At 41.5% G+C, this 16,984-nt stretch overlaps 1 protein-coding gene across 1 annotated transcript; it reads right to left on the reverse strand.

Moving 5' to 3' along the window:
• Nucleotides 1-321: 321 nt before the first annotated feature.
• On the reverse strand, nt 322-7,190 carry LOC125381866 (cytochrome P450 2C7-like). The gene is made up of 7 exons (XM_048399192.1): nt 7,102-7,190; nt 5,973-6,562; nt 5,512-5,724; nt 5,193-5,307; nt 4,922-5,040; nt 1,630-1,757; nt 322-1,413 (listed from the first exon to the last, which is right to left on the reverse strand). The coding sequence occupies exons 2-7, from the start codon at nt 6,516-6,518 to the stop codon at nt 1,203-1,205; spliced, it is 1,332 nt and encodes a 443-aa protein (XP_048255149.1). The 5' UTR covers nt 6,519-6,562; nt 7,102-7,190; the 3' UTR covers nt 322-1,202.
• Between the last annotated feature and the right edge of the window lie 9,794 nt (nt 7,191-16,984).

Below are 16,984 nucleotides of genomic sequence, written 5' to 3' on the forward strand. Positions count from 1 at the left end.
ACTTGATTGCAAAATAACCAGTTTGCATATTAAAAATAAACCTTTCCACAAAAGGACAAATTAGAAAAAATAGTCTTTGTTGTAGATAGTTCTCCAAAAAAGGATTGTTTCGATCCATCTTTTAAAAACGAGATGACAACTGATACTGACTAAACACACTGGATTTGAATATTATCCCTTTTTGGAAATAAGTCTAAGCTAAAAATAAACTAAAAATAAAAAAGTCATGCATATTGTTAGCTGTAATCATTGCAATCAGTTACTATGTAGCTACAGGTCTGTATAAACTGTACAAACAAAGTAAAAGATGATACCCACAAAACATACTTGATTTAAATAACATCCCATGTTGGAACTTAGTCCAAGTTAAAAATAAACGTTTTAAAAGTTTAAATATGCATATCGATAGCTACAATCACTGCAATCGGTTCATATGCAGATACAGGTATACAACTACTCTGCTGAACATGAAGGACAATGACCGTATACGCGATGGTAAACTGGGCGTATTGTGGCTCTCATTGCCTGGGTTTGCACTGTAGCTTGTACGAAGGTGGCCGTATACACGATGGTAAACTGCGTGTATTGTGGCTCTCATTGCCTGGGTTTGCACTGTAGCTTGTACGAAGGTGGCCGTATACACGATGGTAAACTGCGTGTATTGTGGCTCTCATTGCCTAGGTTTGCACTGTAGCTTGTACGCAGGTGGCCGTATACACGATGGTAAACTGGGCGTATTGTGGCTCTCAGTGCCTAGGTTTGCACTGTAGCTTGTACGAAGGTGGCCGTATACACGATGGTAAACTGCGTGTATTGTGGCTCTCATTGCCTAGGTTTGCACTGTAGCTTGTACGAAGGTGGCCGTATACACGATGGTAAACTGGGCGTATTGTGGCTCTCATTGCCTAGGTTTGCACTGTAGCTTGTACGAAGGTGGCCGTATACACGATGGTAAACTGCGTGTATTGTGGCTCTCATTGCCTGGGTTTGCACTGTAGCTTGTACGAAGGTGGCCGTATACACGATGGTAAACTGCGTGTATTGTGGCTCTCATTGCCTAGGTTTGCACTGTAGCTTGTACGCAGGTGGCCGTATACACGATGGTAAACTGCGTGTATTGTGGCTCTCATTGCCTGGGTTTGCACTGTAGCTTGTACGAAGGTGGCCGTATACACGATGGTAAACTGCGCGTATTGTGGCTCTCATTGCCTGGGTTTGCACTGTAGCTTGTACGAAGGTGGCTGTAAGAGAAATTTAATCTCGTATGTGCGGGGATCGGGTGAAGGGAAAGGTTCTGATGGATCACGAGTCAGGTCGAAGTTTTGTAGTATGGACGTCAGTCCAAGAAATATCCTCACTCGGGCCAGCTTCTCGCCAATACAAGACCGCTTTCCGATGCCAAACGTCAACAGTCTGCAATCAAAAGAAACTCTTGTAATTATGTACAATCAATTAAATACCTGTCATATATGATTACAATATTCGTACCTATTATCCTCCTTGGTATGTCTGGTAAACATTTAAGTTCTGTCTATGTCTGAGCCTTACTTTTACTGAAATACTGTTCACTACTGTGAAATAAACCATACAACCTGATTCATAACTACGTTAAGTGCTATGCATGTTTACCTCTGACGTTTTTCATCCTCTGGTGGGAGCAGTTTGCCATGTTCATCCAAGAATCTGGTTGGATCAAATGTGAAGGGATTCTCCCAAAATGATTCGTCATGGTGTACTTGCCATACGTTGTAAATAACCTTCATAAAGACAGATTCAAATTAATTTTGTTTACAATACAATATGTCCTAATGACAAAGAATATAATTGTACTACAGTACTCTAGATTAATCCTATTGTGCTTATCAATAATACGTTTATTTGTTTTACAAGAGCGAAGGACAGTAGCAAAACGGTTATTATTGCAAGGTGTAATGACTTTGTAGGGCGTCTTAGATAACCAGTCGGTAACAAGCAAGGGGAAAATAATTTTGTTATGAAGGAAACTATTTACAGATATGTGGCCTTTCATTATTACAGAAACGTGCCATTGTGCCCTTCGGGATGCTGTACCCATTATAGGTACAGTCTTGCGTAGTGTTCCTTGGACCAGCTGCTCCAACAGGGGTGGAGTAGCGGTATGATTCTAGTTCCACTGCCCTGGTGTAGGGCATTTTGTTCCGGTCCTCCAAACCCGGAAGTCGGTCTTCCCAACCAAAGGAGGCGCCATTTAGATCTCTGCATCTGTTAATTAGGTGTATCAATCTTACAAGAGCAAAGGAAAGTATAAAAAAATGGGAAGGTGTATGTTAAAGCTATATTTGTCATGAAGGAAACTAATTCACGTATTTTGTCCTTCATTTAGTACAGAAACGTGCCATTGTGCCCTTCGGGATGCTGTAACCATTATAGGTACAGTCTTGCGTAGTGTTCCTTGGACCAGCTGCTCCAACAGGGGTGGAGTAGCGGTATGATTCTAGTTCCACTGCCCTGGTGTAGGGCATTTTGTTCCGGTCCTCCAAACCCGGAAGTCGGTCTTCCCAACCAAAGGAGGCGCCATTTAGATCTCTGCATCTGTTAATTAGGTGTATCAATCTTACAAGAGCAAAGGAAAGTATAAAAAAATGGGAAGGTGTATGTTAAAGCTATATTTGTCATGAAGGAAACTAATTCACGTATTTTGTCCTTCATTTAGTACAGAAACGTGCCATTGTGCCCTTCGGGATGCTGTAACCATTATAGGTACAGTCTTGCGTAGTGTTCCTTGGACCAGCTGCTCCAACAGGGGTGGAGTAGCGGTATGATTCTAGTTCCACTGCCCTGGTGTAGGGCATTTTGTTCCGGTCCTCCAAACCCGGAAGTCGGTCTTCCCAACCAAAGGAGGCGCCATTTAGATCTCTGCATCTGTTAATTAGGTGTATCAATCTTACAAGAGCAAAGGAAAGTATAAAAAAATGGGAAGGTGTATGTTAAAGCTATATTTGTCATGAAGGAAACTAATTCACGTATTTTGTCCTTCATTTAGTACAGAAACGTGCCATTGTGCCCTTCGGGATGCTGTAACCATTATAGGTACAGTCTTGCGTAGTGTTCCTTGGACCAGCTGCCCCAACAGGGTGAAGTAGCGGTATGATTCTAGTTCCACTGCCCTGGTGTAGGGCATTTTGTTCCGGTCCTCCAAACCCGGAAGTCGGTCTTCCCAACCAAGGGAGGCGCCATTTAGATCTCTGCATCTGTTATAGTTGTACTACATTATTCCGGGGTAATCTTATTAGGTGTATCAATCTTACAAGAGCAAAGGAAAGTATAAAAAAATGGGAAGGTGTATGTTAAAGCTATATTTGTCATGAAGGAAACTAATTCACGTATTTTGTCCTTCATTTAGTACAGAAACGTGCCATTGTGCCCTTCGGGATGCTGTAACCATTATAGGTACAGTCTTGCGTAGTGTTCCTTGGACCAGCTGCCCCAACAGGGGTGGAGTAGCGGTATGATTCTAGTTCCACTGCCCTGGTGTAGGGCATTTTGTTCCGGTCCTCCAAACCCGGAAGTCGGTCTTCCCAACCAAAGGAGGCGCCATTTAGATCTCTGCATCTGTTAATTAGGTGTATCAATCTTACAAGAGCAAAGGAAAGTATAAAAAAATGGGAAGGTGTATGTTAAAGCTATATTTGTCATGAAGGAAACTAATTCACGTATTTTGTCCTTCATTTAGTACAGAAACGTGCCATTGTGCCCTTCGGGATGCTGTAACCATTATAGGTACAGTCTTGCGTAGTGTTCCTTGGACCAGCTGCCCCAACAGGGTGAAGTAGCGGTATGATTCTAGTTCCACTGCCCTGGTGTAGGGCATTTTGTTCCGGTCCTCCAAACCCGGAAGTCGGTCTTCCCAACCAAGGGAGGCGCCATTTAGATCTCTGCATCTGTTATAGTTGTACTACATTATTCCGGGGTAATCTTATTAGGTGTATCAATCTTACAAGAGCAAAGGAAAGTATAAAAAAATGGGAAGGTGTATGTTAAAGCTATATTTGTCATGAAGGAAACTAATTCACGTATTTTGTCCTTCATTTAGTACAGAAACGTGCCATTGTGCCCTTCGGGATGCTGTAACCATTATAGGTACAGTCTTGCGTAGTGTTCCTTGGACCAGCTGCCCCAACAGGGGTGGAGTAGCGGTATGATTCTAGTTCCACTGCCCTGGTGTAGGGCATTTTGTTCCGGTCCTCCAAACCCGGAAGTCGGTCTTCCCAACCAAAGGAGGCGCCATTTAGATCTCTGCATCTGTTAATTAGGTGTATCAATCTTACAAGAGCAAAGGAAAGTATAAAAAAATGGGAAGGTGTATGTTAAAGCTATATTTGTCATGAAGGAAACTAATTCACGTATTTTGTCCTTCATTTAGTACAGAAACGTGCCATTGTGCCCTTCGGGATGCTGTAACCATTATAGGTACAGTCTTGCGTAGTGTTCCTTGGACCAGCTGCCCCAACAGGGTGAAGTAGCGGTATGATTCTAGTTCCACTGCCCTGGTGTAGGGCATTTTGTTCCGGTCCTCCAAACCCGGAAGTCGGTCTTCCCAACCAAGGGAGGCGCCATTTAGATCTCTGCATCTGTTATAGTTGTACTACATTATTCCGGGGTAATCTTATTAGGTGTATCAATCTTACAAGAGCAAAGGAAAGTATAAAAAAATGGGAAGGTGTATGTTAAAGCTATATTTGTCATGAAGGAAACTAATTCACGTATTTTGTCCTTCATTTAGTACAGAAACGTGCCATTGTGCCCTTCGGGATGCTGTACCCATTAAAGGTACAGTCTTGCGTAGTGTTCCTTGGACCAGCTGCCCCAACAGGGATGAAGTAGCGGTATGATTCTAGTTCCACTGCCCTGGTGTAGGGCATTTTGTTCCGGTCCTCCAAACCCGGAAGTCGGTCTTCCCAACCACCCTCTGGATCTCCTCCTGGATCTTCTTCTGGACCTCAGGAAAGCTTACCATTGCCATTAGGGCAGTATAGAGGGTTGGTTTTGTTGTGGTGACACCTATCCACAGAAAGGAAAATGGTAGTTGAATTAAAAAATCTGGCACCTGTGTACTGCTTCAGTAACCGAAAAACATTCAAAGTTCTTTCGGTATAAACATAGATATAATTTTAGAAAGTCATCTATACATAATATTATTTGTAAAGTATTACCTGCAATCAGGGAATCTATCAGAACGCCTTTTATATTTTCCTTTGATATCTTTCCCTCCTCATGCTCTTTCAGAAGCAATGTATAGAGACAGTCGGGCATCGTACCCTTGGATTCCTAAAAATATATTCAATCCATAACAGCAGTGTGAAATCACCAAAAGCGCTGCATATTTTGCCTCTTATATTACAGTATTCGATGTACATCTGTATTTACATGTGTTCTCAGTGTAGTTACAGTATTAGTAGTACTACAGACTCATTCAAGCATATTTTACTTGAAATTAATTATGAATTTCTGGTAATGGTTTGTGTGCATTACCTTTGATATTTTGTCAACAGTCTCAGTAAAATAGTGGTAACCGTCCTTCATAGTTTGACAAGCCCGTCTTAGGTTCGGCATCAACTTTGTACTAAACGGGACATTGCCCATGAGAATCTGGTTCTTGAAGTTAAAGAGATACTCAAAGTCAGCGCCAACATTCTGACAAATTTCCAGTGTCTGATGGCCAGGTTCAAATCTTTTTCCACAAACCTGAAATTACATAAACGTGTTGTGAGTGGCATGGGTGAATGCTACAGTCATACATATAAAAATATATTGCACAACTGATCAAAGCTCATGTGTCAGTTCAGTCTGTTAGTTCACATCCAACCGTCCATCATTTTGCCAGTTTACATACCATGACATATAATCAGGGCATCCACATTATTCAGGTACCTAAACACTAATAATTACACTGTTTCCTAGTTACTGTTGTTCAGAATAGGTCAACAACTTACCAATATCAAGATCACGTTGCTGACATACTGATTCAGGTCCTCCCACGGGTCAAACGAGACGCCATTTCGTTCTCTGCACCTGTTAATCATTTCTTGTATTTCTACTTGAGCATGATGCTCAACATTTTCCAATGCGGTTCCATATTGTTTTATTCCTCGAAAGGTTAGTTTTCTCAAGTACTTCTGACTGTTACTGGCCGTCTGGAAAATCATATCATGCGGAAGCAAATACTTGCTAAAATATGTGCTAACTCTTCCACTGAAGATATGAGCATATTCAGGAGAATAAAGGAGGTCCCTTATGATTTGGAATTTGTCCAGAACGACTGCCGGCGTCATTAGCAAATGGACGGTGAATATACCATTGTATTGCGAACCCACGTGAGTGAGATCTTGTACCATTGTCGCTTCCTTCAGTTCGAAGAAATTACCCAGTATTGGCAGTGGTTTCGGACCCGGGGGCATCTTACTATACTTCCTTTTCGATTGATATATGTAGGCGAGAAACAGCACAACAGCTGTCCCAAGTATCAACTCCGTCAACATCTTGCTTACAACGTCAGTGAATATACACAGCTTCTTGTGTATGCCTAAAACAGAAAAAAAGAAATCCACCTATGACGGACAAATGTAAGTTTCAGAAAACATGACAACCGGAATTGATATATTTCCACCGTAATAGCAAATAACGTTCTTGTGGAGGTGGTTAGAGGCATGCATATTCCTTTTGTAAAGTCGCACATGTGTATTTTCTCAAAGATGGCACCCGTGACATGGGTACAATTGTGAGCGGGAGAATAAATCTCTTATACAACACCAAGAAGCAAAATGTCCCACGTTGTTTTCGAAAAGTGAAGTCACGCGTGACACAGCACAAGTTAACGTCAGTTCAATCGAACAACTGGTTCTATCAATTTTCAATTTGTTTTAATTCAATTACAATTGCAGATTGAAACATGTCGGTAAGATCATTCTTTGTGGCAGTATCCTTCCTTGCCTCCTGTTCGTGATATAAAACCTAACGCTGGACGCATAAATCACACATGCCCTCGTTATAATGCTACAACTGATCACGATTTGGGTCAGAGGAGTAAAACGTATACATATACAATAAAATACAAACACTTACATATATCTGTGTTCGTGATAATCAACAAGAATTCACTTCTTTAAGTTTAGTTTGTTCCGATGTTTGTCCCTGTCCCTGTGAAGGTAGACTCACAGATTGTGCTTCGTTGATTGACCCCAAGTGTACAGGGTGTAAATGGACACCTTTTTTTTTTATCTCAGAGCTGGGAGGGCAATGACCCACTGACGTGAAAGTGCAGTTTTGTTTAAAACGAGGCTGTTATATCGGATGAAGTAGGACTTGGAGATACTGTACATAGACCTATACGTAACTTGCTATTTGATCACAGTATTTTCTGTTTTCTGTCATCAACGTTTATCTTATAGCTTTAAGAATATTTTGATTGAACATTCTTGCATGCAGACACATGAATGTTTGTCTCCTGAAAATAGGTCGAAAACAAGCACAGTCAACTAGACTTGACTAGGCTGTCAGCAGCCATAAATCGGTTAGATTAGTGTCACCGTGTTGACCCACATCTTAACTGAATTTTATTACACTCGGGCTGCAAACTACAGCATAAGAGGTACAGTATGTATATAATATTATATGCACATTGTATATACAGTAAAAACGGCGAGGTTGCATTTGGGTTTGTCAAATAAAAAAAGAGAAAGAAAGAAAGGAAAGATGAGATACAAGTTAAACAGTAAAGATGGTAAGATACTAACATGAATTTACCCAGTTACTTTTTGAAGTGAGGCATAATAATCTTATAAATAATAGAGAGTTTCATCATTGTTCCAACTTCATGATTGGTCAGTCTCATTATATATACTGAACCGCAAAAGAAACGTCACCATGGATAGATATATGAGAAACCTTATTTGTCCAAACACTGTAAACATACTTTGAGACATACTTTGTCAAATGTTCTTAAAGTGAAACACAACACTAGTCTCTGAGAAAAGTTAGTATCTCGTGTGTCCGCCATGTGCATTGATGACTGCCGTGCAAAGTCGATACATGGAATGGATGAGGCGGTTGATGAAGGCCATAGGCACTTGAGCCCACACTCTGAGGAACGCCGGACGCAGTTCGGCTGCAGTTGTCGGCCTTGGTCGGATTTCATTCAGCCATCTTTGAATCTCGCCCCACAGGTGCTCAATGGGATTTAAATCGGGACTGAGGGCATGCCACTACATGGTTCTGATGCCATTCTGTCGGAGGAAGTCTCTCGTTGCTCTCGCAGTGTGAACACGGGCGTTATCATGCTGAAACTCGTGGCTGCGGCGACGTGCCAAATGAGGTATGGCGTGTGGTCTCAAGATCAATGTACCGAGCTGCTGTGACACCATTGCCTCTCCCTGGACCGATGTTCTGTCGAGTATGGACCAGACAATCCAGGGATTGACATCATGAGCATCAATCCACGCAATTGGGGATACGATGACATGCATCAACCAAGTCAGCAAGCCTGACCACCCGATCCCGTTAGTCGCCCTTTAATTTACAACAAGCAAAGTCGCCTTTTACGGCAAGCATGGGTTGCTGAAGACCTCTTCTACCCCGGATCGTTGGTCTGATGTACTTAATCGGGGATCTGTGTCAGCGGAGATAGGGTTTATCTTATCTTTTATTGTCATGTATTAGTACAATTAGCTGTTATTAATAAAGCTGTGAACCTATTACCACGTTGTTATCATTACTTTCTACTTTGTAATTACACACCTGAACATTGGAGCACAGATCCGTGACAATTACTACTGTTCCTGATACCCAAATACATCAGCCAAGTGTTATTCGTTTCCCACACACAAACAAATCTTCGCTTTAATTATGTGATCTTCTTCCATGACTATGTGAATAACTTGAATTTGATTGGAAATCAATAAAGTCATACACAAAATTGGACATAATCAATTTTGATTGATTACGCGACTAATTTTATCACCACGTAACTGCGCTAATATACAACCACGGACGTATATACTATATATGTCTTTGATACAACCAACAACACTATCCTGCTACTTCAGTCTGACCACAAATATCGCTGACACACGTGATGGATTTGGTATATTTTTTGTGAATAATTTTCACAACTTGTGAGGTACAGTGTAAGTCACCTGGTACAGTGTAAGTCACCTGGTACAGTGTAAGTCACCTGGTACAGTGTAAGTCACCTGGTACAGTGTAAGTCACCTGGTACAGTGTAAGTCACCGGGTAGAGTAAGTCACCTGGTACAGTGTCAGTCACCCGGTACAGTGTAAGTCACCTGGTACAGTGTAAGTCACCTGGTTCAGTGTAAGTCACCTGGTACAGTGTAAGTCACCTGGTTCAGAGTAAGTCACCTGGTACAGTGTAAGTCACCTGGTACAGTGTAAGTCACCTGGTACAGTGTAAGTCACCGGGTACAGTGTAAGTCACCTGGTACAGTGTAGGTCACCGGGTACAGTGTAAGTCACCGGGTACAGTGTAGGTCACCTGGTACAGTGTAAGTCACCTGGTACAGTGTAGGTCACCTGGTACAGTGTAGGTCACCTGGTACAGTGTAAGTCACCTGGTACAGTGTAGGTCACCTGGTACAGTGTAGGTCACCTGGTGCAATGTAAGTCACCTGGTGCAATGTAAGTCACCTGGTACAGTGTAGGTCACCTGGTACAGTGTAGGTCACCTGGTACAGTGTAAGTCACCTGGTGCAATGTAAGTCACCTGGTACAGTGTAAGTCACCTGGTACAGTGTAGGTCACCTGGTACAGTGTAAGTCACCTGGTACAGTGTAAGTCACCTGGTACAGTGTAAGTCACCGGGTAGAGTAAGTCACCTGGTACAGTGTCAGTCACCTGGTACTCGCATGGCCGGCAGTTCACGAACAACTGTTGCCATTATAAACTTTCACCCGTGAATGCAGATTGTCATTTGCTTCGATTTTGTGAGAACTGATCTTTAGGCGAGTTTGAGGCTCCAGATCTGGGCCGTTATAAGTTTAATCATGGAAGTATTTTCTACTGATGCGGTTTCTTTACGCTTTGTTCTTTGGGATGCAATCGAACATGCTCTTTCTTCGACGATTTCCCTGTGCAGAGTTGCGTCCCTTGGGCACGCCAGAAACCTATGATTATGGGGTCGAATCCCGGTTCGCCCCGATTGTTTCTAGGTTTGTCAGCACCTAGCCGTGCTCGTGGGTTTCACCGAAGTGGTAAACGTCTGAGACCTGCATCACTTCGGGCTTTCCTCCCACATTAAGCTGACACGCCGCGATATAACTGGAATACTGTTTAAGCGGCGTATACCTAACTCACTCACTCGAAGATTTCCAAGAGCGTCATATCACCCTTGCTCAAAAGTTGATTGATGAGGGTTAGAATATTCATAAAGTTTTAGTGTAGATAAGTGGGTTTTTTCCTCAGGTGAATACTTGCCTTGCCTTTGCATGTGTTTGTGATTAATGTCACATGTAGGGTAGGAGACACTCACCTTTTCGTGAACACCTGGTATCATCACTGTATGATAATGATTCATGCACACATGCTTCTTCTTCTCCTGATGATTATTATTATTATTAAGTTTTATATTAGTCTGTCAAATACCTGCAAATATAATATATGTGTTCAGTGATATCCGTTGAGTTTCATGAAATGAGGTAGGCAAGTGAAGATATATACAAATTTATTCATAATAAGTGTTATAATTATGAAAGGATTATTATAGAATTAAATGATTTAATTTGCATTTTTTAATATTGTTGATATTTAAAGGGATAAAACTATACATTTATGCAGTGTCATGATTATAAACTTTATGATTCAACATGCAACTATACCAGTTAAGCAGAACCGATCTAATATTGTGTTTAGGCATTGTCCGCAACAGAAGTTATGACCTTGTTGCGCATTTGTAGTCGTAATTTTAACAAGTAGAAGCAGGTGTTGTTTCGCAGTTTTTCCAATCCTTTCCCGTGTGACCCGGATAACCTTTGCTATAAACACTAGAGCTCTCAAAAACTGACCCCCCACCCCCACCCCTTCGCATACACCCTGTCACATATCACTAGCTGATAAGAGATGTGAGGGGTTATGTTCCAGAAAAAAAATACTCACCTAAAGTACACTACAAACACACCAATACATAATTTCACAATAAGCGAGATAACCTATATAGTTACTGCTGGGTGTGGGGAGCAGATATTAGCTCTCAACAACTGACTTCTACACCCACCCGAGGCCTCCTGTCATAAGAACCACATCCCATAAGAACTACAGCTTAAAACAGTAAAAGGTATGTGTCAATTGTCTTTATGTTAATTGATTGGGCTGCTTGTTACTGCCATAAGAAGTAAATGGTACTTTATGTCTTATTATGTACTTTATTAACCTTCTTACATATATGTATATAATATTGACAGTAGCAGGTGACCTTGCCTAGGTGAACACTACCAAGCTGACTGCCGTTCATTCCCGATGAACCTTAGTATGTTACGTGATTGGGTTGTGAATTGAGCGGAGACATACAGAACTTCTTTAGGGGGATTCCTCAATGTCTAAAAATAATATTAAAAAACCGAGAATGCTCGACTTTACTGAGCTCCACACTGTCGTGTATTGCTTCGGGGAAACCAACCGCGCCGCCTCAAGCGGTAATCCACGTCGTCAGCAGCCGTAGTATGACTCAAACACACACCCAAAGTTCACAGTACGTTAATATCAATCCATTTTCAGCCGGGTCTGGATTTCTTTCCAACTCTAACTTTGCTGGGTGCAACTTTTATTTCAAGTGAATGACATTGCCGTAGCCGCCATTTTCTGCCGTTTGTCAAACCAAGGGATGCCACTCCAAATGGAATGTTTGGAACGGATGACGTCACGACTCTCCGCGTTGATATAGTTCGCTTTAAATAATTACAGTTTGATGTTTAATGGGTTGTTTTGTTATGATTTATGTTTCTGTCGGGGCGGTCGGGTAGCCTAGGGGTTAAAGCGTTCGCTCGTCACATTGAAGACCCGGGTTCTATTCCCGACATGGGTACAATGCGTGAAGCCCGTTTCTGGTGTCCCCCGCCGTGATATCGCTGGAATATTGCTAAAAGCAGCGTAAAACCACACTCATTCACTCACTCACTATGTTTCAGTCAATATAAAGACATTTGTTCACGTAAGGCACTGTCTTCATCAGCTGATGAACGTCAACAAATACAACTTCGATCCTTAAATAACATAACATTCATGGCTCAGTTTGGCACGTTCACACTTCTCAATGGAACCGATGTCAATAAATCTCAAGAGATTCGGGTGATGATAAGGCAAGGGTGTGTTGAGTCAGGAATGGAATCCTTCTTAGTTGTTGTTCTTGGTTCAGTTGTCAGGTAGTAGTTCGATAGGGAGGGACCATAGGCAACTCATGATGCCACAACATAGTCATTGAACTCCTCACTGCGTGGCACCTCGGGAGTCGCTTCCATGGCTTCTATTCATGTGTCCTGCATCAGGCTGACAGGGGGGAGAGGAAGTCTAGCTGAACTACTTTGAACTGAAGTCTTTACAGCACGTAATTGTGTAAATCAAAACTGATTAAGTGTTACAAAAACAATTAATAATCTGAATTTAGGAGATTATAATATACTAGCTTCCAGATTATCTCATGTAACTGGTTTCTATAATAAGCCACTTTATAATCACATGTAACTGGTTTCTATAACAACTCAACAATCACATAATATGTAATACCATCACTAGAAAAAAATATAAGTATTAATTTATTTAATGATTAAACTATTTAATTTCTTACATTCATACCAAGTGATTATTGCATATTACTGTAGTTCTAAGGGATTATTCCATTATCAATGATAGTGGTAGGCCAGTTGTGGTTACATAACCCCTGTATCTATTTTGGACTGTAGTTCTAATGGGCTGTAGTAAACCCACCCCTAAACCCTGTCACGCATCACTATGAGGATAGAGATGTAAAGTGTTTGTTCCAGAATAAAATGATCAACTCAAACACAGTATGAAAATACACCAATATTTTGTTACTAAATAACTGGTACAATTTACTTGTATATGTAAATAATAGTATTTACCTGTCAAAACTAAACATGAACTGTTTGAAACATCAACCTAAATATGACTCACACTACTGTCACCAATGCATTATATGTACCGCCCCACCCCTGGTTATAATACCACCCTGGTAAAAGTGCCATGTTTTTCTCAGTACAAAATTTCCTGGTTATAATACTAATGCCAGCTTGTTTCAGAACACACATTCCAATTCTCAGGTGATAATGCCATTTTGCCTTAATTTTGACAAAACATGGTTGTATAGATTCTTTTGGAGATAATTCCCTGTTATAAATCAACAAACTAATTGCATTGATCGCAGATGATTTCATTGCTAATCCACACACGGAAAATCATTCACTTTCTTAAAATAACAAACCAATTAGTTTGATGTTTTGATTATGTGGACCCGTGAGGATCCGGTTAGAATTCAGCAACCCATGCTTAACGTAAGAGGCGACTAACGGGATCGGGTGATCAGCCTCGCTGACTTGGCTGATGCATATCTTCGTATCCCAATTGCGTGGATCGATGCTCATGATGACTTGATGTTACCTGATTGTTCTGTCCAGACTCGATTATTTACAAACCACCGTCATATTGCAGGAATATTGCTGGGGTTGTGGTTGACGTCGGCGTAGCCGTCTATCCCATTCATCCCACGGGTATTCTGTCTGGTTCAAATCCGGGGATCTGTAGGGCCAGGGGGAACATCAACGTTGTTGTTGTGTAGAAAGGCTCTTGTGATCCATGCTGTATGCGCTCGATCGTTGTCCTGCTCGAATACACCGTTGCCGTTGGCTGCAATTGGGAGGAAGTGTGGTAGGAGAATATCGTTGATGTATCGTTGAGCCATAAGATTGCCCTGAATATGGACCAAACCTGTCCTGCAATGATGAGAGATAGCTTCCCACGTCATAACGCTACCCCCTCAAACCTGTCCACTTCCTGTACGCAGTTTCCGGCGTAACGTTCCCCCGACGTCTGTAGACCCGTGCTCTTCCATCCCCTCGACGGAAGAGAAATCTTGATTCGTCGCTGAACAAGAAATCTCTCCATCGCAGTTGAGGCCATACCCTGTGTTGACGACACCAATGCAGTCGTTGTTGACGATGTTGTCGACTCAATATGACGCGTCGAACAGGACCTGCTGCTCTTTCGTACGGTTTCGTACGGACTGGTCGGAGATTCTGCGCACTCCGGGTATTTGGGATGCGGTTGAGGAGGCTGTGGTCGTCCTTTCACGTATGTGGCGCATTCGGATGTAGCGGTCTTGGGCGGGGGTGGTTACTCTTATTAACCCATTCTGTTGAAACCGACCCCATAGCCTTGTGATGGTGCTGGGCGCTACATTGAAAACCCTGGCTACAGCTAATCGAGATTCCTCTGCCTGCAAGCGGCCTATGACGTTGTTTATTTGCACTTCTGTTAATCTTCGCAGGATCTTGAACTGTCACTGTTCGATTGACGCAGAGGCCAGGCAATAACCCCCCCCCCCCCCCCCCCCCCCCCTTGTAATCACAAACTACAAGTTGAATCTGGTAGATATAAAAAACAACAACATTGGATCAACATCTCTGTGAAACATGTTATGTCTTAGAACGAACGATGGGTCTAGAAATATTGAAGTTAATAGTTATTTTGATTTTTGTATGCAGTCTTGACCTTACCTTTTATTATTGAGTAAACTGTAATTGGGTTTCAAGTTTATGCCCGTGATAAATATGGATTGATTTGAACCATTTTGAATTAGTAAACCGTCAATTCTCAGGCAATCTTCCCCGCGTGATGATGGCCACAAACCTAAAAAGGATTGCTTTTTTAATTTTGGTAAACTTTATATATGACATTGCCTAATATCCACAGAAGAACTGGGGGAACTGGTGTCAATCTCATCTTGTATTTGATTTTAAGGTGGCCCAACCAGGTGGAATCTAATCACAAGCGTTGGGCTTCTTTGCCTGTCAACATTCACGGTTCTGGCAAGTCATGTACAGGCCAACTCATGCAGCAGTGTCCAGGGGTTGTAGCAACTCGGCAAAATGATCGACCCTACGTCAATTTCACAAGTCGAAGTCTGCCCTTCAGTTATACCTCTTAACATTGAATTAATATGAAACATATATTTGACCGGCTTTGCTGTCTGAAGACCTGTGTCTGTCTTTCATCCACTAACTATAACCTGATGCCGCAGGAATGGTACCAGGCAGGATTTTGTTGTAGTATTGTATTGTTTTTTACAAGTATGTGTGTATTGTTTTTTTACAGTAATTTACAGCTTGTATTTCTGAACAGCAGTACTTGGTATTGCAGTGAGGTTGTATTTATACATGTTCTTTTTGACACAGTGAATACTTTATTTCCTTTACGTATTCATGACAGATAATTACAACGGCAATAAACACCCGTCAAACATCCTTGGTGTGTGTTGTTGTAAGTGGGTGAACGAGTTAGGCTCGACACTGCTTTGAACAGTATTTCAGTGACATCAGGCCGTGTCAGCGTGAGGTGGGGGGAAAGGTCTGAGGATTGCTACGACTCTGAAGTCTGCACAGTGAACTGCGGCGACCAAGACGAATGTGCCACTGGTGTCCTCGTGTGTATGGAATGTGTACACATTGTCCATTGTGTTGACCTCAGCCTGACACATCGCTCACTGGAGATTATCCTACCAAATGAGTCATAACCATGTGGATTTCAAGGACACGTCGTGTCTTAGCTACTTATTAAACGTTGTTAAAAGTCGAAACATACTGGTGTTACAGTGAATATACACAATCCTTACTCCAACCCGAGTGAGTGAGTGAGTATGGTTTTACGCCGCTTTTAGCAATATTCCAGCAATATCACGGCTTCACACATTGTACCCATGTCGGGAATCGAACCCGGGTCTTCGGCGTGGCGAGCGAACGCTTTAACCACTAGGCTACCCGACCGCCCCTACTCCAATCCGAATGCAAATGAACATATGTGGTAATTTTTATACAGATTTTTATCTATCTTTAAATCATGTCCTTTCCTTTCCTAGTCGGAGTAGTAAACATACGTATATGTTCTCCTGTAACATATACATTAACTTTCTCCTGACTCCAAAGTGATGCGTACCATTTTTTATAGGATCGCTTTACTCCGAGTACTATGACTAGTAAAATGACAATGAGTGACAATGAGTGCCGAATTGTTCCAAATATTATTCGTTCTTCAGTTTCAGTCACCCATCTGATGTATTGTGTCTGTTCAGTGACATCCATAAAAAATGTTGAGTTTTATAGTTTGGTCATGTCATAATAGAAGTCACTTCAAGCACTAATTTTAATCACTGCAGCAAGCAAATACGCCGCAGAAATACACACAATGTGCATGCCTCACCCTCCTTTCAACTGAGTCTCACCTCCATATCTGACTTGTAGATTATCTGTTGTAATCAAACACTATACACGTTGAAATTGTATGCAGTTGAAACACGTCTTACAGTAAAATATATTAATTAAACTGTCGGGCAAGTTAATACACTTGTCAAATCGGATTAGACCAAAGAATTAGAAACGTTTTCAAACGTTATCAAAACGTGACTCGGCTGAAAACAGGCGCCAAAACACTGCAAACTAAAGGTCCAAAACACATTTCTTGTTTATTTTTTGTTAGCCACCGTTAAACATGGATGTGTACTTTCTTTTGGCTAACATTTATGTATATTTTCACCAACATTCATCTCCAACACACAAATAACTTCAGAACGGAGTCAAAAACAGTTCATCTGAAACAAGGTCAAAATTCAAAAATTAATATAATAAATCCAAATTAATAACATTACATTTTTGTTTCTCTTCACTTTCTGCATGAAACATAACATTGCAAATTACATACAATAAAAAAATCA

The sequence above is a fragment of the Haliotis rufescens genome, unplaced genomic scaffold (genome assembly GCF_023055435.1).
Source record: "Haliotis rufescens isolate VD_foot unplaced genomic scaffold, xgHalRufe1.0.p SCAF_2, whole genome shotgun sequence".
In the NCBI taxonomy this organism is placed as follows: domain Eukaryota; kingdom Metazoa; phylum Mollusca; class Gastropoda; order Lepetellida; family Haliotidae; genus Haliotis; species Haliotis rufescens.

Coding starts and splice junctions, on each gene's coding strand:
- LOC125381866 (XM_048399192.1), bottom strand. CDS start 6,518: ATGTTGACGGAGTTGATACTTGGGACAGCTGTTGTGCTGTTTCTCGCC. Junction 5,725..5,972: donor GCAACGTGATCTTGATATTG/GTAAGTTGTTGA, acceptor ATGTAATTTCAG/GTTTGTGGAAAAAGATTTGA. Junction 5,041..5,192: donor GATAGATTCCCTGATTGCAG/GTAATACTTTAC, acceptor TTCTGTGGATAG/GTGTCACCACAACAAAACCA.